Source organism: Macaca fascicularis, chromosome 6 (genome assembly GCF_037993035.2).
Source record: "Macaca fascicularis isolate 582-1 chromosome 6, T2T-MFA8v1.1".
Lineage (NCBI taxonomy): Eukaryota > Metazoa > Chordata > Mammalia > Primates > Cercopithecidae > Macaca > Macaca fascicularis.
In genome coordinates this window covers 97873442-97895000 of record NC_088380.1, presented here as the reverse complement: position 1 = coordinate 97895000, position 21559 = coordinate 97873442, and the positions used below count along the sequence as shown (strand labels likewise).

Here is a 21559-nt window from a genome sequence, read left to right as displayed (position 1 = left end):
TAGAATTTTAAAATTAGGATTACCTAATCATTGTGTGTTTTTAAAAGACCACATGTCAGGATTGTCTATTCATTAATTTTTGCCCATGATAGATTATTAATGAAAAGAGCATTATTAAGTGCACATAAAAGTAATTCTGTTGCTGCTGGCTGATACTAGATGAACATATTTTTATAATTTACGGTAGTAAATAATGTATTTGATGTTTAAATTGCTTAAGAGATAGAAAAACATGATCATTAGAAAGCTAGCTTCCTGGCTAAATAGCAGAAATTTAATAATTATCCCATTTGTTTTTAACCTAAAAATATTTCTATATCTAAAAACAACTGATACTTCGGGAGATTTTTTTCCTGCACTTCACTTTCAGCACCATCATAATACTGTAAAGCAGAGGCATGAAACATTTTGAACTTCAAATATGATAGATAGTACTTTGTTTATATAATTTTATCACTCTTGTCGTTCACCAAGAAGATTCTATGAAAGACTTGAACTCATAGTGTGACATACAATTTTAAGACGTGTAAGACAATTATCTTATTATTGGTTTGCAGGACTATGACTTGTTGACTGTCTCATACTATAACTTGTCTCTTTGAAAGAAAATTAAGTTGATATTAAAGTTGGCAAATAGATATTTTTTAACAAAGTTTTTACCTCCATATTTCAGGTTCTTATGACTTTTTTCCTGAATATGCATATTATAATGTAAAAACCTTAAGCCATTTTGAATTTTTATATGTTTCATGTATACCAAAGGGTCACAGATGGTGGAAAGATTTGTTTCCATGAGGTAGTGTAGCATTTTGTGATTATAAAATTAATCTGTCTCTAAATCTGTTTAAAGAGTTTTTGCCATCTAATGAGCAATATAAATTATTAATATTTTCATGTTCTTGGGGACATTCACAGCCATAATTTTACCAACACAGCTGTTTGACCCAGTGACATCATGTTTTGCATATTTTTGCATTTTAATGAGCTAGTCATTTAAAAGGTTACAAAGAAACCATAACTCATAAGTAATTAAATTATTTAGCAGAAGAAGTATGAGAAGATCTTCTGACATAGGTCACTGTGGGAAGAGAAATTCATAGCTATACTCATTTGCACCTGTTAGGAGATGGATGTGTATTGAAGCTTTTCCCTTAGATTATGAAATGATGTTACTTGTTAAAATATGTAAATGTATACAACACAACATGCACACAGACACAAACACACATCCTCAAACATTACATTTTCATTGTTACAGAGTAAGTTTAAGTACCACTCTTAACACAAACTTAACTGACCATTTAAGGTTAGTCATTCTTGAAAATCTAATCAGCCTGATTTTAGGAGCATTTTATTATTACTCTTTTCTCCTTTTTTTCCTTTTCACATTTCCTTTTTTTTGAAAAATAAAATGGTCTCATATAGACATTTTAGGAATTTGTATGTGATTTGGATTTAAAATTTTCTACTGAATGAAAATATCTTAAAATGAAAAGTGACTGTTAGATTAGGATACAGGTAGAGTCTTAAGTATAACTAGCATAGTGCTTGGTAGATAGTAGTTGCTTATTAAATTTTTGTTGTATGATATCGATGTTTAATGAATTATTGACTGAATGAATAGGATTCTTTGTTATGTCCTCATACTTGCAAGTGGACTCTAGGACCACAGGCACTGATATATTCTTGAAAAAACAATGAAAATAATTTAAACACATGATATTTTAATTGAAAGAAGAAAGAGAAAGGTGGCATATTTAATATAGAATGATTTGGGTACTGTAATCGTTAAACAGATTTTATAATTAGCTTAAAAACTTAAGCATATGTTTGTATGATATATGATTGGGTCAAAGTGATAATATTTTGAAAGCCCATGTGGCTACCAGAGATGTTTGAGAACTATTATATTTACACAACTTTATAATAGAGTTCAATAAGAAGTCAGGAGAACATTGGACTTCCACTCAGCATTTCAAAACATACAGGCATAACTAGCATGAGGAATAGTAAAGTTAATGAGATCAATCTGCCCATCCAAGTCTTCTTTAGACCATGTAATAAAGAGGTATCTGTTAGATTTCCTAAATTCATTTAGGGATTTTGATATATCATTGACTGGGCAACAGTTTTAATTTGTTACTTCTTTTTAGTTTAATGTATAAATGTGTGGGTATACCCTTGTGTCATTTTGTGAGAATGAGAAGCAAAGAATATAAAAGATTTCACAAGACTATGGTGTTAAATCATATTTCTGTCCTCAAAATGAATGGTAAATGTATTAATGGTACTATTGTGCATTTATGGAATCCTTCCATAAGTAAATTGTGAATAGAAGAGAAATTTGCAAAATTTAAGCAACATAATGTTCTAAAACCCAGGAAAAGTTAGAAATGAAGTGGGTGATAATATGGGTAAGTGCAAAGTGCATGTTTTAAAATAAATAGTGCTTGGATGACCTGACATGTCAGAACTGGAGACAAGGGTGTGTGTTTGTCAATATATCCTTCATGTTTTACAGACTCCTAAGGGAACAAGGGAAGATACAATTTCACCTTTTCTGTGCCAAAACATTTTAATTATATCTTCTTCCAACTACAGCGGTTCAGTAACCAAGGAGCTGACATTGATGCATGTGTTGATAAAGCTGCAAACATTCAAAATGAGATTAACAAAGATTTTGAGCAAAGGGTGACAGCTAATTTTGCACAGTATTCTGCATCTAATTCAGGCCAACGTAATAATAGAATATTTTATAACTGTTTTGTTATTCAAAAGGACTTTTATGATACATTTATGTTTATGGGTATATTTGTGTCATACTCAAGAATTTATCTGTTGTATGGCTTAAAACTATCTGCATCTGTGTTATAACCCTCACACAATATTAGGGGGAAAAACTCTTATTGTAAGTTTTTTGTTTGTTTGTTTGTTTGTTTTTGTAAATTATACTTCATCCTTGGAACTCTTTGCCTTACCTTAGTTAATCTAACTGGAGAAGGTACAGAGATGCCAAACACGTATTTTCTAATATTGCTTAGTATGCACTAATAAAATGGCCAAGAAAAGTTATATTCAGTTAATTTAATTAATAAAACTGTAGTTTCTTTATGTTCTTGAGCTCCTTTGAACACATTTCAGTGTATTTCTTTTCTCTTCTATTCTCTATTTGAAGGCAGCTGACAGTCTTCTTTCACTTTTCTTTTTGTTTGTGAAATTTTCTTTTTTTTTTTTTATCCACTCACTTCTCCATCTGCTTTCACTTTTGTTTGCTTGGGCCGTCTCTCATCCCAACTTGATAATGAGGAATGCGGTGTGACCCTGACCTCTATCAGCCCATGCATGACCTTCTGACTCTACCATATAACCTTTGACCTTCTCTTTGACAGCTTGATTAATTACCCTGTGTTATGATTTATGAGTAAGTGCTATGTAAAAATAATAGACAACAGGTGGTCCTCTGAAAACTTTTTGTGGCATGTTTTCTTTTACTGACTAACTTGATGAGCTATTTGAAGTTGGAAACTTAACTGGGATAATCTGTGTTGGTCCCCATTATGGTACTTTTATACCATGGAACACACACGTGAATTAGAATTCATGAAGCTACAAGTTGAAGTATGGTTGTGAAGAACATTTTACAAAATATTAGTTGAGTGTTGTTACCTAAATGCACATTGAGAAGAAACACAAAACGGAGTCAAGTGACATTTCACGCGTTTCAGTCCCAGGTCACGTCTTGAGAAAATTGCTAAAATAATGGAGGGGGCATTTTTCAAGCAGAGCTGCAGCTTCAACAGCTATGTTTACTTTAACGCTTCACTAGTGACTTCTGATTGGTTGTCATGACCTCATCTCACTGTTGCACCTAGGATGTTGCAACAGTGACATATACATACCCTTCTTGGAAAAAGATGAGAATAAATACAACATACATCTTTCAGAAAAGATGAATGGACAGTGGTTTGTCTATGGGTAGATGTCATTTATAGATAAAGCACTTTGGATTTCATTTCCCTTGAGGATGAGCACCTATCTTCTTTCAAACCAAGCAGATAGAATGCTGAACTTGAGAAATATGATTGATAAATTTGTGTAAAATGATCTCTTACAGAGCCTTGCCTGAAGACCAAAACAGATAGTTCCACAGGTCAAAGGATTCCACTCTAACCCCTGACCTCTCTGGTCACATGTGGCTTGCAGTATTGTCAGGTTAATATGCAGAGCCAAGTACTTTCAGCTGATTTTTTTATTTAGCCAACCACAAGATACTTGAAAAGATGTAGAATTTGCCGGTTTTCCATTTTTCTTATAATTGGTAATGACTAGGTAAATTAACATGGATAAGTCTTCAGTTTTATCAGATTTCATTTGGGGTCAAAAGTCTGGTTTCGGTCAGGCATTTTAAGATTTTATCTATTTACAGAATCTTCTTGATAAGTGCGTATTTGTACTGATATAATTTGTCCATCAAAGTTTTCCTTTTTGGTTCTTTGTGTTTGGCATCACCTGTTTGTTTTAGACCTCTCTGACCTAAGCCATCATTTGTTGGTTGAATGATAAATGATTTATTATTTATTAGTAAGTGCATCTACAGACTTCAAAGTAAAGAAGGCCTAAAGACCTGGGTACTCTATTTAAATCACAAGTTCTTGTGCTGAATAAAATGTTATGTCTAGGAATGAACGTTTAAGGGTTTCTGATTAAGATTCCATAGTTTATACCTTGTAAACACAGGTCTGAAAATGAAAGTAGAATTATAGCAACAAAAGTATAAAAGTGGAATGAGATGAATTAAAGATATAAAGCTTACTTTTACCAATATCTATTCTCTTGATCACCTTAATTTCTACTAGACTGTGATCAAGCATGAGTTAATTAACAACTTTATGTATGCTTTGTCTTTTGAAATGTTGGATATTGGAATTGATTTGATAAATCATTATAAAGGATGCCAGAAGTTTTATTTATTTAGTTATAGAATGCTAGATAATCGGTTTGATCATTTTATCTTTTCAAAGATAAGAGAAAAGGTTTCGATGTCTATTTGAAATGACCCAACTTTTTATCTTATAAGAAATGTAGCATACTTAAGGAATAATTAAATATAAAAGAAATCCTTCAATATAAAATGTTTAAGAGTCTAAACGTAAGTTATGGAGCCTTCCTTAGTAGAGTAGCAATGCATGGTTCTTTTAACATATACTTGATGCCTGATATTATTGTGTAGTTTCATAAAACTTTATGGGTAGATTCATGAAAGGTCACACTAGCATCTCTTCTTACTAATTTTGTTGTGTACTGATTGAGTTACTGGGAATGGAAAGAATCACTTTTTAAAATGGTATTTAGTCTGATTTTTGAAGAAGTCAGTGTTACTCAGTTTAAAACAGTAAAATTTACTGACATTTTGTCTTTGCTTTGTTTTACTTTATTTTCTTTGACTCCTTAATTTCCATATATTGATGTTGACATGGCAAAAATCTTCGTAGCTTATATAAAGCAAATTTTTGCCAGTGTTACATATGACAGAGAAACGAAGGACAACATTAAGTTTTACTATATATCTGTGGTTAGAGCACATAGGTGGGATAGTTAACTTTATTTTCTTACTCTTGCTTTCTGCTACTCATTATAAAATGGTTATGAATGATCTCCGTGAATATTGCATTAATTTATCAGAAATATTTTAATTGTAAATGTTAGTTTTTTACAGAACGGTAATTGAATTTGCAACAAAGACATTTATTAATATCAGCTCTCATTTCTACAGAGAATGTTCCTGAGTGTTTCTTGATTGTTGTCACATTAATTAAATCGGCAATCCGAAATATCTAAAGGATAAAATATTTTCTAAATAGTTTGGGTGTTTAAATAGAAACATCCATTGTTGAAATCTAAATGATAAATCTTCAATTGATTTATATAGTGGTGATTTAAAAATAGAATCATTTCTCATCTGTTGATGCCTAAGTGAAACATTGACATTGTGCCTTTATGATATTGAACAAATGAGTCATGTAATTTTCAGTTACATAATCAATAACTTAGACAAATACTGCTTCTTTGATGATTTGTAAATGCCTTTTTAAAATACTTATTTAGATGGAACATATCAAATTTCAGAGTCTATTTAAAATTAAGTAGGCATGATAATTTTTCAATCTATGATTTCTAAAAATTGAAGTTTAAAGTTCTGCTCAAATAAGCCAGATATGAAAATATTATTTTTATTGATTAAGTAATAAGATAATAGTTTTACAATTCTGGTGACTGTAAATTTTGTTCAAAGAGTTTACCTTTATTTGAGATTTATTCATTATACAAAGGTAATGCCACATTATATCAATTTATTAAAGTCCCACTCTTTTACCTTGAGTGAGATTTTTGAATTTGAAATTTTTCATATTATCATTAAAATGTAGTATATCACTATTTTCATATCTACTAATTTTAAGATTCTATTTTGGTCTTGCTAATTTTAACGCCTGAGTACGAGAGGGTGGGGTGGGTGTGGGTGTGTGTGTGTGTGTGTGTGTGTGTGTGTGTGTGTGTGTGTGTGTTTAAAGTTCAGTTCACTCAGAGAAGGCAGGGAAGAAACATGACAGGAGACCACTTACTCATGGTACAGAATCTAGTAAGGAGGCAATTTTCTTTTTGGCCTATGGTGACCTTTTTTGACTATGTTCCTTACACCAGAGACAGTGTACTGAATGCCTCTATTTCACCCTGTTTAGCAGAGTGCAACAGTGTTCTTTAACTTACTTTTAGTGGGAGGAGAAGTTATAGCTGAAATTTGAGAAGGGCGTGAAAAGTTGTAAGAGGCACAAGGAAGAGGGGTAGGAACGTCCTTCAAATGTGATTTTAATAACTAGTCAAGTGTGTCCAACTGTAGAAAATCACCAAGTGACAATCTGTCTACCTGACAGTGACCACAATGAATTACAAGACTTTTGAATAGCTGTACAGATTAGAATAAAGCAGGACCAAATAAAATATCTTTTGTTGGTAAAACTTTTGACTTAGAGCTAAGAAACTTTAAAAAAAATTCTCTTTTGCTTTGATGTAGAATGTTTAAATTACAAAATTTGTAAAGTGTTTTATTAGCCTTTTGTGAAAGAAGCATTATTCTAAAAGTTTTATTTGAACATCTGTTGAAGAATGGGTGGTGTTTTGTAAATCAGTTTGCTATATATTATTATATAGTTTTCATATATGTAAGATGACTATATCTTAATTAATAGTCCTATCATTAAAATCAGAACTTCAGTGATCTTGAAAATTTCCAAACCAAATAATGATTTTAGACAATAATGTCATCCGAGTGGAGGAAAAAACAGAAGACAATTCCAAAGAAGTTTGTAAGTAGTTTGTGAAGTCAACTGTTTAAAAAAACCAACCATGTGCAGCAATGCAGCATATTTTAAAATAAGATAATTGAGTCTATGCTAACACTGGTTTACTATTAACTGCTGTCAGTTTTTTAAAATCATCTTATGGTTGGTTTGGCAGAAAAAGAATTTAAAATTTAAACTTCAAGTTGAAGATTCTACAGTTACTGTCTTGAAAAACTATATATAAGTAAGGATATTTTATAAGTTTTATTTTCTATTAAATATATTTTCTAATAAATAGATTTTATGAGCTATTTTCTGTAGCTCTTATGTTTTTATTATAATATCGTACATCTTTTAAATATGACCTTATAGTATTTTACAAGGACATAATTGGGACCTCACAACACGTAATTGAATAGAAAAGACAAGATATATAATAGCTTCAAAAATTTGTGTTACCCATGCTTGTCAGTGGTTATTGTTTATCCCTCTCTATATTTTCTCATGGTTAGCTTAGTCTATTAAACATAATATAAATATCAAATGTTTTCTTAATTATAACCACAGAAATGTTTGCCAGGCTAGAAAGAAATAAGACAGGAAAATATATGTTTTACAAATTTAAAAAAAAAAAAAAAAAGCCTTAATAGCTCAACAAGCTGTATTTTTTAACTTTGGAACTTTGCTTATTTCCTGGTTGTAGTTTTTAATAAAGAGAATTTTTATGGTAGATTGAAAAATGAAAGAAATTTTAAGATTAAAGACTTGTTTCCATACATTATAGTAAGACAGTGGCTTATTTTGCTTTATGATTTTTCTGGCCTCCTGTAAGAAAAGAAGTGAATAAAATTCAAGGTACACAGGTAGATGTTATGTGTTTATAATAATGTAGATATGGGTGGTTTTGGAATGTTAAATCAGATTTATTCCTTTTTAACTGCTCAGACAAATAAAAAATGCTCATTAAAGGGCCATTGTAAAGAAAAATAGACAAAAAAATGCAGTTTGAATTGTGAACTTCAATTTCAGAGGTTGTTTTCTCGAAACAGATAGTATAAATATTAATATAATTTGAAAGTATACTTGTTATTTGCTAATTTATTTCAATCATTTTTTGGGTTCTGAGAGATCTGAATTAGTTTTTTAATTTAAGCTTTATAATCTTTATGTTGCAATTATGTTTTTTGTTCTTTTAAATAATAAATGCTTATTTGTATACACAATAAAAGCAAACAATTTTAAATGACTTTCTTTTGAAAAAAATAAAATCATAATCCTGCCTAAAGGAGTATTTTAATGAATATGCAACTATATAAAAATTGCTTAGTCTGAAGCAATTAAGAACTTTTTTGAAAATTGAAATGGATTATAAGATTTAAATTATGCTACCTTCTTTCATTTCAAAACAGGAAGGATATGGAGTTATAGTACTAAATCCCAATGAAAACTATATTGAAGTAGAAAAGCCGAAGATACATGTACAGTCATCATCTGATAGTTCAGATGAACCAGCAGAAAAACGGGAAAGAAAAGATAAAGTTTCTAAAGAAACAAAGAAGCGACGTGATTTCTATGAGAAGTATCGTAACCCCCAAAGAGAAAAAGAAATGATGCAATTGTATATCAGAGTGAGTGAGACCACTACTTTCCTTTACTATTTTCTTTACCTTGTGTACATTTTATTTTATATAGATTGTTTTGTTTTTCTTAAAGAAAGTATTAATTTTTTTATTTTTCATCATTTATTTCCCATGGCTGTCTACTTGGATTAAATGGGTTTTTTAATTCAGAGGTATAAAATACTTCATTCTTATTTCAGTGTGACATTTTATAGAAGTCACAAATGCAAATTCTACTTCCTTTTGTGTCATACACTACCCCAAGAAAAATTTTCTAAGATAATTTTATTGTGATGGATGCAGAAGGCAGAAAACTTGCCAGTTCAATTTCCAAACATGCTGTTTCTTTAAGGAAACATAGCATATCTTTAAAACAGCATAATATGCCATTATGTTGTCCATAAGAGAGAGTATATGTAGCCTAACAATTCTAAGGCATATAACCTGCTGAATTAATAATGCTCCATACAAAACATTCATCTTGGGGGGTAAGGTTTACTAGATAATGCATTGTTTTACGATGAGCAACTATCTACAGTGTCTCAGCCTAATGTCTAAAAGCAAATAGAGGGAGAAAGAGTAATTAATATCTTAATAAATACTTGAGCTAAAATAATGTAGGGATAGTGTAATGAGGGAACTCTGTTTCTCTTGTCCCACCCAGTGAACTTCTGCACTTTGTAGTACTATCAGTATAGGATCATTACAGCAGTGCTACCCAAGGATTTCTAATTCTGTAGGGGGCACAAACAATTTTATTTACACTTGGACATATTCAGAAGCTTGACATACATACTGTAAATTATATATATGAGATATTTGTCAATTTTCAAAGCCATTATTATGGATGCTAGAAGTTTAATAGTAAAGCATATCGAAAATGCTGCTGGTTAAGAAAAATAGTATATTGAAATAGTCCTCAAAAGTGAGCAATTCAGAACATTTAAACATAGAGAAAATAACATTTTATAAATTATACCATAGGATAGTATTAACATTTCAAATTATTCAACTTGAGCTATTTTTACATTTACTTTAAGAAGATCATTAATAAAATGTTTCCTACCACCTTTTAGGGGAAATATATTGCTTTCTAAGTTTTTATTTTCTATCTTATTCTAGTTCATGGCATAATCACTCTACTTTTTGGAATTGTACTTTAAACATTCAAAACATTTTATTTGTAGGTCAGTCTGTTGAGTAAGCTATGACAGTTAAGCAGTGGTGAAAACAGCATATATATTCTCAAGACCCCAAAAATGTATCCTGACAAAGAATTCTCAAAGCAGTTCATATAATGAATCAAGCAGATTATAATATTTAAATTTTTAGAAAGCATCTCACTATTTAATATATTATTTGAAAAGCAAGAACACTTATTATATTTGGAAGCAATACGTAGCTTGTTTGTTCCAATGCGGTTATATCACCCCTTTCTTTTATATGATTACATTGGGGTCATGATGTTACCGTCTTCTCTATCAGTTGTACTACGCTTTCTTCTATATGATCCAGTCTGTGAACCACCATCTTATGACAGGTTAAAACTTTTAAAAGATTACCTCTGATATCCAGGTTTCAGAAATGAATTATATAAGGCTTTTGAAATTATAATGTGTACCTACTTGTTTATGTCAAATGCAAACAAAATGGTATTGTATATTAAGTTTATTTCTTCTTAAACAATTTTTTGCCTATGACATGTACAGATTAAGCATATATCTCAGATATCAGACATCTGTCCCGTAAGTTTTTTTCTTCCTATTTTCTCTTTGTCTTGTGACCATTGCTTTGCTTTTTTTCTTTTGTTCTCTTGTATGCATGCATTTTCTTTATTCTGTTTTTCACATCTGCTTGGTTTATCCTCGCATCTATTTTTTCTTATACCAAGGAAACAACATTCTTTTTATGTTGCTTCATTGTTGAGACCTGCTTTCTTTCCTTTTGTTTTCTTTTTAATTATTTTCTCTTTTTTAAACTCCCGTCATTTTTCCCTCTTTTCTAAGTCTTTTTGCCTCTTTGTCGCATTTCATTCATCAATTCAGGTTCCCACCAGAAGCACCAAAAGACAAAAATAGGCCCAAACACATAATACAACTTTGTATCGATGGTCTTAGTTATGAAATGTTTTTTCGTAGTAAACATCATTTCTCTTAAAATATTCTGGAATTTTGCAAAATAGCAGAGATATGCTGACACTCTTCAAAGATACTTCTAGATAGTAAGGTTTGGCCCTGTAGTGGGAAAGAGAAGAATGATTCTTTTTGTGTAAGGTGTATTAATTCCTTAGTAATTTTGATCCACTCTAGAAATGACTTATATTAGTGCTCTTCTTCTCTCTATGTATCTCCCAATACCAAGTATTTGTAATTTTCAGACACAGAGCATCTTATATGATGGAACTAAATTAACTTTTATTTATATACTTCTTACCAATTTACAATTTGAAATTATCTTCTATTCTTTGTGATAGCCTAATAAGTAGATGAATCACATCATTTCGTCCTGATTTTATAGTTGGAAACTAATACACAGATGTTTGTCTAGGATCACAAAGCTAGTAAATGGTAGATAATAAATCTACTTGTAATTACTGTAGATTCTTCCCCTCTTTCTTCTTTACCACATTGTTCTGTAGATTGAAAACAAAATATGTATCTGAAATTTGAAACTGAAGCCATGTATAGTAAATGTATGATACAATATAGTAAACAACATTTGATGATAAAGATAGATTTTTGACCAGGTATTATTTAATGGACTCTATTAAATGTTTACAAACAATTTATATGTATAAATGTAAGTATTTATATAAATATGTATGTATATTTATATATTCTCTACAAATAGTATACTAATACTGATCCAAATTTACAGATCAGATTGTGGGTCAAAAATTTTTAGCTTTTGGAGGGATGGAAACTCAGTCTGGGAACCCTGCCCCAGGAGCAGGAGCTATCATATCCTCCCCTCTGCCACTTTCCATTGCAACTAAGAAAGCCTGTTTGTACCATGAACACACACACACCTTTGAGTGATTTTTCAAAGGTCACATAGCTCTTAATATAAGCTTCATGAGGGCGTGTACTTAGTCTGTTTTGCTCACTACTGTATCCTAGAGCCTAGAACAGAGCCTTCATAATAAATATTTGTAGAGCAGATCTTCCACAAGAAATTTTAAGTAAGGTGGTAGAGCCAGGATTAAAACCCCACACTACAACTACTACTTTTTGAAATATGGCCTGCAGTATTAAAGTATGCAACTTGATTTTCTATGAGGAAACATTCCAACAAACCAAAACAAAGAGTCAAACAGCACTACAATTGTTGACTTCCCACTCAATCCAGTAGCTGTGATTACAATCCAAAAATTAATGATAGAAGGTCATTATTTGATACCTTGAACTATATATTTTCATCTGAATATATAAAAGTAGAATATTATTTTTTCCTTTTTAGCTATGTCATTATACTGCTAAAATTATGGATGAAAATGGAAATGTTTCAACCTGACCCATTGCAATTTCTGTGTTACACATTTGCTCTTAAGAGTACAGCCAGGTTGCTGGGGTTACTCTACCCTGTACAAACTTTGTGCTTTATGGAATCTGTAACTTCAATTCCTGTTATTTCCTGAATCCAAAGTTCTGTCCACTTAATAACCTACGTTGTAAGTGCCTAGCTGAAATTCTACCTCTTCCTCTCACTATAACCAATGACCTCTCCTTACTGAGACTCATGGAATTTATAATAATTAGCTAATTTACATGGAATTTACCAGATACTATCTTGATATATCTCTTGTATTTTTGTCTAATAATTTAATTAATATTAGCAATTATTTTCATGCCTGTCCACTAGATCTCCTCATAATCTTTTAGATCTTTGAGCATGCTTTATATATTTTGGCATTACATGTCAATCGTTAAAAGCAGGTATGTGCTGCTTTTTGCATTAGTATAGAGCATATTATGAGGGAGTCAGGAACTGATACTAGAATTTAATCCCTTAGATGGAGACCAAAGCAAAAAGATTAGGCCTAAGAGATACCTAGATAAAGTAACCTACAGCATAGGAATGAAAGTTATTCTGGTATCAAACTGGAGCATAAGAGGACAAGTAAATCAAGGAAGGTCAGTTAATAGAATTTTAGAGACTATGTGTAGAGTATAGGCAAAAGTTGTCTGTCTAATGCTGGGTTGGAAGTGCTTGAACATCTCTTTCCTAAAGTGAGACTTATTTGTGGACTCTGCTGATGGGAAAGAAAGGAGAGGAATTAGACCCAGCACGTGAAAGAAAGCTAAAACAGATGCCGAGGAGAATTACATGGACACAAAATAAAAAATCCAAATGTGAGACATTTACAGAATAGGAATCAGCAGAGCCTGGAATTGCACATAGTGATACTTAAATATTTATCAATTATTTGTTGACATCCATCAAAAATCTTATTCTTTAATATGTAAGATATTTGGTGTTGCCTAGTTTTCTGATTGATTTTTTTCAGCATTCATGTGAGTTTTTGCAGTTGTTTAGAAACAGCCAACTCTGATAAACTAAAGCTTTCTTTCCAAAAATATGTTTTTGATGTTCTGACTTGGGTATGTTCACAGTTCTGAATCTCTTCTGTGCAAATGCCACTGAAGTCATTTCTGTCTAGTGTTTTAGCAATCAAGTTCAATTTATTTGTATTACAAACAATGATTGTTTAATTTCTGGAACTATTTCATTTTCCCAGTATATTCAAGTATTTGGATTTTCTTTTTTCTAGTATCTTGTAAATAGCCAGTCTCCTTTCAAATTTTTGCAAATATCTACTATACACAGGCAAAAGTAAAGTAGCATTTGGGCCTAAAAGTTTAAGTTTAGCAAAGTATAATTTTATTTTACTTACTGAGTATAAATAGATATGACTAACTAGTAGATTATGTAGCACTTTTCTGAGACATTAGGAGCAGAGCATGAGAGATCAAAGAACTTTCTGTTTCATGTGGCAAGTTTTCTTAACTATGAAATAGTGTACTTGCTAGCATATATTATGGCTTATTAGGGGGATTGATTTGGTCTAGGCAATAAACATCATGTCAGACTTGCCTGGCAGGAAAACCTGCTTAATATGTTTTGTAATAAGATGGAATTTTTTGTTCTCAAAAACATCTGCCAACAGAATTCAAGAGTGAAGACAGAAAATGTCATCAATTTAGTGGTAATCCTATAAATTTAGTTTCTTTTTGAGCAACACATATCAAGACACACAAAATTCCCAGTGTTAATCACCACTGGTTAGAGTACTTTGTAAAATGATGAAACAAAAACATTTTATTTCTGTATAATGTGTTAATTAATTCATAATGAATTTTAATATTTCAACTGATAAAATTTTAACAAGCATCTTGGCAATAGATCACTCTTTAAAGCATCTGTTTTTTAATGTGTTGGGTTGAGAAGTGAGTCAAATGGCTAAATATGTACATATATTCTTTATAAAAACATATTTTCACCCCCCATAACTACAGATACACTATTTTTCCCCTTAGACCACAAGGGGCTGCTGCTGTTCATATAGGATTTTTCTTCCCTTAGAAACTTGTGTACCCCAATTAACTCTATCTTAAGTCTCTTTTTTGTTTTTTGCCCCCAGGTCTTTTAAAATATAGCTGGAAAGAAGAAAAAGAGGCTTAGTTAGTATCTTAATAATCAGCATAAAAATGTATTATTGTAAATGTTTTCTATAATACATTCCAAGGCATTTGTATTTTTCTATATCAACTTAAAGCTCATAGTCATTTAAGGCAAATTGTGAGAATAATTATTTTTATTTCCTGTTTTAGTGTATGAATAACATTCAGAATCATATCATTATAGAGATACAGTATGGAGATGAGGTTAAAAATACAGTCCAAGCCTGGGTTTTGGTGGCTCACGCCTGTAATCCCAGCACTTTGGGAGGCCAAGGTGGGTAGATTGCCTGAGGTCAGGAGTTCAAGACCAGCCTGGGCAACATGGTGAAACCCCATCGCTACTAAAAATACAAAAACTAGCCAGGCATTGTGGTGGGCGCCTGTAATTCCAGCTACTCGGGAGGTTGAGGCAGGAGAGTCACTTGAACCCAGGAGGCAGAGGTTGCAGTGAGCTGAGATCACACCACCACACTCCACCCTGGGTGACAGAGCAAGACTGTCTCAAAAAAAAAAAGCAATCCGATAGACCTGTGTTTGAATTCCAGCTCTTTCATTTAATATAGTGTGACTTCAAGTTAACACCACTGCACTTGAGTTTTTGTCTGAAAAGTAGAATGATATTGAAATATGTGTAGCCAGGTGCCATAGTGTATGGCTCTAGTCCCAGCTACTCAGGAGACTGAGGTGGGAGCATCTCTTGAGCCTAGGAGTTCGAGTCTAGCAAAACTCAAACCTGATATAGCAAGACTTCATCTCTAAATAATAATAATATATGTAAAGCAAACATAGCATCTGGCACACATCTGGCTTTAGGACTAATAACATCATTTCTCACGTTGAGATTCAGTTGAGAACTAATCCAATTCTTAAGGTCCCTGGCCCTTGTACCTTCCAGTATCTTTCTGGGGTGTTTTCTCTGATGCCAGCCAATTCTGCAATTTCTGTTGAGTGTCCACTAGTTCAGTTCAGTTCTGGCATTATCTCCCTAAAGAGTTCAGTTTCACAAGACTGCCCCTATTTCAGACACCAGTCACAAGTCCTGGAGGAGCCACTCATACTTCTGACCAACTGAATATAGATTAGGGGATCCCGCTACCACCTCCTCAGTTTCAATAACTTTCTACAGTGACTCCCAGAGCTCAGGAAAATACTTACGTTTACCAGTTTATTATAAAGGATGCAACTTAGGGACAATCAAATGGAAGGAATGCATTCAGCAAGGTATGTGGGAAAGGGCACCCTGAGCTTCCATCCCGTCTCTCAGCTGCCACCCTCCCAGCAGCACATCAGTGTGTTTACTAACCTGGAAGCTCTCCCCTTCCTGGATGCCAGTGGGCGAGGCTGAAAGTACCCTCTAATCACTGGGTCTTTCTGGTGGCCAGTCCCATCCTGAGGCTATCTAAAGGCCCCAGTCTAAGTCACCTTATTAGCATAAACTCAGTGATGGGTTTTTTTTCAGGGGATTGTCATGAATAACAAAAGACACTTTATGACTCATGAAATTTCAAGCATTTTAGGAGCTCTATTCCAGGAACCAGGGACAAAGACCAAATATGTTTTTGTATTACAGTACAACATTGTTCCAAAATAATACCTCAGTGCTACACTCCGCAGTTTGGAACTCAGTGAGCAATATTACATAGGAATCAGACAAAAGGAAACAAAACACCAGCATTAATAATTGATATAGTTCAACTGGAAAATTTGATTTAGATCTGTAGCTAATGGACTTCCTGATATATTCCCCCAAAAATGAATTTTCCCCTTATCCTGCAAATATTCCCTTTGCCTTTCATGTGGTGGAAAGTAAACTAGAATTCATCCTTTCTGCAACCTACTTGAAAGATGCCCTGAAGAGCTGAGCTGAGCATGTTCAGTTTCTTTTCCTAAATGTGCTAATCAGATAAGTCATATTCTTCCTGAGGGAAAGAAAGAATGGGATATGGGGAGAGAAACTAAGAGTGTTAACTCTAGCTGAAGTGCCTCCATATGAGGCCAGGAGAGGAGGGGCTCCCACCTGACAAGATCACTATTACATGCATTTTCTAACAATTCAATGAGGCAGTCTTAAAATATAACCATTAACTGTTCACCAAAGCATACCTGTTTCTTCATTTTAGAGTTTTCATTTAAAAGGGAAACTATGATCAAGCCTGATTAATTTTAAAACCTTTAAAGGGCCATAATTCTGTTTTTAATCACCAGAAATTAACCTTTATATTGTCATGTTTTATATTTGCAAAGCCTAGTAAACACAGTAGATTTTTTTCTCCTTTCCCTTTCCCTTTTCCTTCCCCTTCTCCTGCCCTTTCCTTTCTTTCCTTTTTTTTTTTTTTTTTTTTTTTTTTTTTTTTTTTTTTTTGAGAGAGGATCTTACTCTGTCACACAGGCTAGAAGGCAGTGATGACATCATAGCTTACTGCAGTGTAGAACTCCTGGCCTCAAACAGTCCTCCTGCCTCAGCCTTCCAAGTAGCTGAGACTACAGGTACACGCCACCACGCCTGACACACAGGAGATTTTTAAAATAAAGGTTTGATTAAAGAATATTATTTGTTTACATGAACCGATGAAGACAGACCTTTGCCTATTTGTATAAATCTACCCTTTGATGTTGAGTAGCATGAGATTGCAAGAACTCGAATATTATACTGAAGTGTGCTGACACTGGAAAATTAGTACATTGTGTTGTAAGCTCAATTATCAGCCATTGTTAAGTGTACCCAACCTTCATTGGATTTGGTAAAACAAGCCAATAATTAAGAAATAGAAATCAGTTCAAGAATTAGACCTTTGGATTTCAAACAAAAATGATGATAAAGACCATAGCTCTGAATTTATGAGTTTTTGTTGGACATTGACCAGTTGGGGTGGTGGTGGGGGGGTCTGTCACACATATGATATGGTAAAAAGAGTAAGAACTTCAGAATCAAATACATACTATAATCTTAATTTTTTTGCTTGTGACTTTAGGCAAAAATCACTGTTTCAGTTCCTACATCTAGAAATTAGGGATAATCATATCTGTTAGACTTCTATAAGGAATAAATGATATAAATTAATGTGTATGAAAACAACCAGTGGGGCTGGGCACAGTGGCTCACGCCTGTAATCCCAGCACTTTGGGAGGCTAAGGCAGGCAGGTCACTTGAAGTCAGGGGTTCAAGACCAGCATGGCCAACATAGTGGCCAATATGGTGAAACACTGTCTCTACTAAAAATACAAAAATAGCCGGGCGTGGTGGTGCATGCCTATAGTCCCGGCTACTCTGGAGGCTGAGGCAAGAAAATTGCTTGAACCAGGGAGGCAGAGGTTGCAGTGAGTCGAGGTCACGCCACTACACTCCAGCCTGGGCGACAGACCGAGACTCGGTTCCCCCAAAAAAGAAAAAAAAATATTCTTTTCTCATCCCTCCCTACCTCCTTTCCCATAGGAAACATGGGAAGAATTATGGCAGAGTAAGGTCTTTTCCCACTGACTTATGTTTAACTTTATTAAGGTCACTATGGGGTTATTGTTTATATGGGTTATATCTATTGATGTTTACTATTGAAAGGAATTAAAAATGAGAATATTTTAACATATTTCTTTTAAAATAACAATCAATCTATTACATGATGACAAATAGCATTTTATAAGAAATAACTATATTTTTTAAATGAAAAATATGGCATTTTTGAAAATCTCTTTAATGTCTGGCTTAATAGAAGACAGCTGAATTCTTACACTTGTTTCTGTATTTCCTCTCTTATAATATGTTGTCTTCATTGACGTTTTTGAAGAAAACTCAGCCTCAAACAGATATGCAATTGTAAAAGAAAGGTCTATTTATACCTTTTTCAGATAGTTTTGTATATTCTTTGATGCTATACCCACACTCACAAGGAAGTTACTTCTTAAAGATTAGTTGCAGTATGTAGTCTAGAACACGTTTTATACTCATAAAAATCCATTGGTCTGTCTTGTACTTTGAATGGATCTTTTACCCATATATGATTTTGTAACATCATACATTGGTCATTTGGAAAAGATTGTTTCACTTAGTTACATAAATCATCTAAATGTTGGCACGTCTTATTACACAGTATAAAAAAATCCTACCCATTAATATTACTACCAGTATCATCAGAAAAGTTTTAAGAATTGGCCGGGCAGGGTGGCTCAAGCCTGTAATCTCAGCACTTTGGGAGGCCGAGACAGGTGGATCATGAGGTCAAGAGATTGAGACCATCCTGGCTAACACAGTGAAACCCCGTCTCTACTAAAAAAATAAAAAAAAAACTAGCCGGGCATGGTGGCGGGTGCCTACAGTCCCAGCTACTTGGGAGGCTGAGACAGGAGAATGGCGTAAACCCGGGAGGCGGAGCTTGCAGTGAGCTGAGATCCAGCCACTACACTCCAGCCTGGGCGACAGAGCAAGACTCCGTCTCAAAAAAAAAAAAAAAAAAAAAAGAATTAAAAACTCTCAAAGTTATCAGGGATGATAAAAGTTTCCCAAAATTTCAACTTTAACAAGAAAGTTCAGTTTGTATCATTGACCACAAATACTATCAGTTGTTTTTCTTGGATGGGACTGTCAGGCTTACTTTGTTCATTTGCAAGAAATTGCCTTACAAATTACCCAAATCTGAATAATCGTAATTTGTCTATCAGTCTTACAAGTACAAATGCTATTCCATTAGAAAGTTAACTACTTTAGCTCTAAACGCTATCAAATGCACAACTGCTTTTCCTCCAGACTATCATCATAGCATAGTTTGGTATGCAAGTGCTTTATGTATACCTTCATTTCGTCACTCATAATATTAAACAGATATATACTCATGGATTGAGATTTAACAGAGGTAAATTTTACTCTTCATTGACATTTATGTGTAGTTGGCTTCCCTCCAACCTCTACTTCCACCCCCATATGTGGCAGTAAAGAATATGACTATTAGTATAGTTTGGTGTCACTGCCTTCATAGGTGCTAAGTCACGGGCAGTTTTATTCTTCATTGCTTTTTAATGGTTAATGCAAATGTCAATACAGTGAAATAGACAATATCTCAATATTATAATGAAATAATTGAGACCGCGCAGGTCCCCTGAAAGGGTCTCAGGAATCTCCAGAGGTTTGTCTAATGTCTAAAAACACTGGTTTTTGCCTCTTTTCTGGAGTTGAACAGAGAAACAGTGAAAGAAAGCAGTTTATTAACATTTATTTATAAAAATAGAAACCATATTTCAGTTGGCCTGTTAGGTAATGCAAAATTAGGTGTATCAATATGAGTGGCTATGTAAACTGAAATAGAGAACTAGAATAGCGTAGGACTGCCTCATTGAGACATTTGGATCTATCTCATTTAAAGTCTTTTGATCTGGACTCAGGGAGCATTGTGTACACAGTACTCCAACCGTTTCCCCTCTTTCCTCCCTCCTCCCTTTGGTGAAACTAAGATAATGTCAGTCCATAGTGACCCAGCAGGTGGAATTTGAGGATTAGAATTTGTTTTCTACTGATCCATTTCCAACAATAGAAGACTCTGGAGAATCACTTACCCATTTTAGGCTTTAGCAACTACAACTTTCATTCCCTTCTGTCCTCTAAAATGGGTGGCTTCTTGCTGAAAGAGCTCAGATGTCTATGCCTACGTTCTAGCTGTCTCACGTGTCTATGTGAAGAGACCACCAAACAGGCTTTGTGTGAGCAACAAGGCTGTTTATTTCACCTGGGTGCAGGTGGGCTGAGTCTGAAAAGAGAATCAGCAAAGGGTGGTAGGATTATCATTAGTTCTCACAGGTTTTGGGAGGGGTGGTGGAGTTAGGAGCAATGTTTTGCAGGCAGGGGGTGGATCTCAGGAAGTACATTCTCAAGTGTGGGGAGAATTACAAAGAAACTTCTTAAGGGTGGGGGAGAATTACAAAGAACCTTCTTAAGGGTGGGGGAGATGACAAAGTACATTGATCAGTTAGGGTGGGGCAGAAACAAATCTCAGTGGTGGAATGTCATCAGTTAAGGCTATTTTCACTTCTTTTGTGGATCTTCAGTTGCTTCAGGCCATGTGGATGTATACGTGCAGGTCACAGGGGATATGATGGCTTAGCTTGGGCTTAGAGGCCTGACACTAGCTATGGTCTAATTTACTACCATATTTACTAAACCATTACTGGTGTTGTCTCCCTGTTTAAAGTTTACCTTGCTTTGCATTGGACTGATTCTGTAGTGGTTAAGAGTTGGGTGTTGATGTCTGGCATAGATGTGGTTCTTTCCTGTCTTCTTATATTAATAAGAAAAGCAAAACAAAATAGTGAAGGATTAGAGCAACGAAAAATTTTGGGGGTGGTATGGAGAGATAATGGGCGATGTTTCTCAGGGCTGCTTCAAGCAGGATTAGGGGTGGCGTGGGAACCTACAGTGGCAGAGATTCAACTGAAGAAAGATTTTGGGGTAAGGGATGATATTGTAGGGTTTAGAAGGAGCATTTGTTGTATAGAATTATTGGTGATGGCCTGGATGCAGTTTTGTATGCATTGAGAAACTAAACGAAAGACACAAGGTCCAAATAAGAGAAGGAGAAAAACGGGTATTAAAGGACTAAGAATTGGGAGTACCCAAGACATCCAATTACAGAATGTCCAAGGGAGTACAACATAATTATTTGCTTGGTTGGCGAGTTTTGGGGCTCTATCCTTGACAGAGTCCTCCTTTTTAAGTTGGAGGCTGAGCTTGGTGAGGTGTTTTTAAAAGACCATTCTACCTTTCCTGAAGATTGAGGATAGTAAGGGGTATGAAGTTTTCACTGAGTACCAAGAGCCTAAGAAACTGCTTGGGTGATTTGACTAGTAAAGGCCGGGCTGTTATCGGACTGTATAGAGGTGGGAAGGCCAAACCGAGGAATTATGTCTGACAGAAGAGGAGAAATGACCGCGTTGGCCTTCT

General features: G+C 33.9%; 1 protein-coding gene across 50 annotated transcripts in view; it reads left to right on the top strand.

Annotated features, from left to right (window-relative positions):
- The window catches only part of ARB2A (ARB2 cotranscriptional regulator A), a 480313-nt gene that overhangs the window by 205740 nt on the left and 253014 nt on the right, over positions 1-21559 (top strand). For 41 of the 50 annotated variants that reach the window (XM_045394839.3, XM_073993876.1, XM_005557381.5 and 38 more), the window contains one exon: positions 8747-8965. The exons of the other annotated variants lie outside the window; for them this stretch is intronic. In XM_045394839.3, coding sequence (XP_045250774.1) covers positions 8747-8965 — 219 coding nt within the window. The remainder of the gene's footprint in view (positions 1-8746; positions 8966-21559) is intronic. 50 annotated transcript variants of the gene reach the window in all.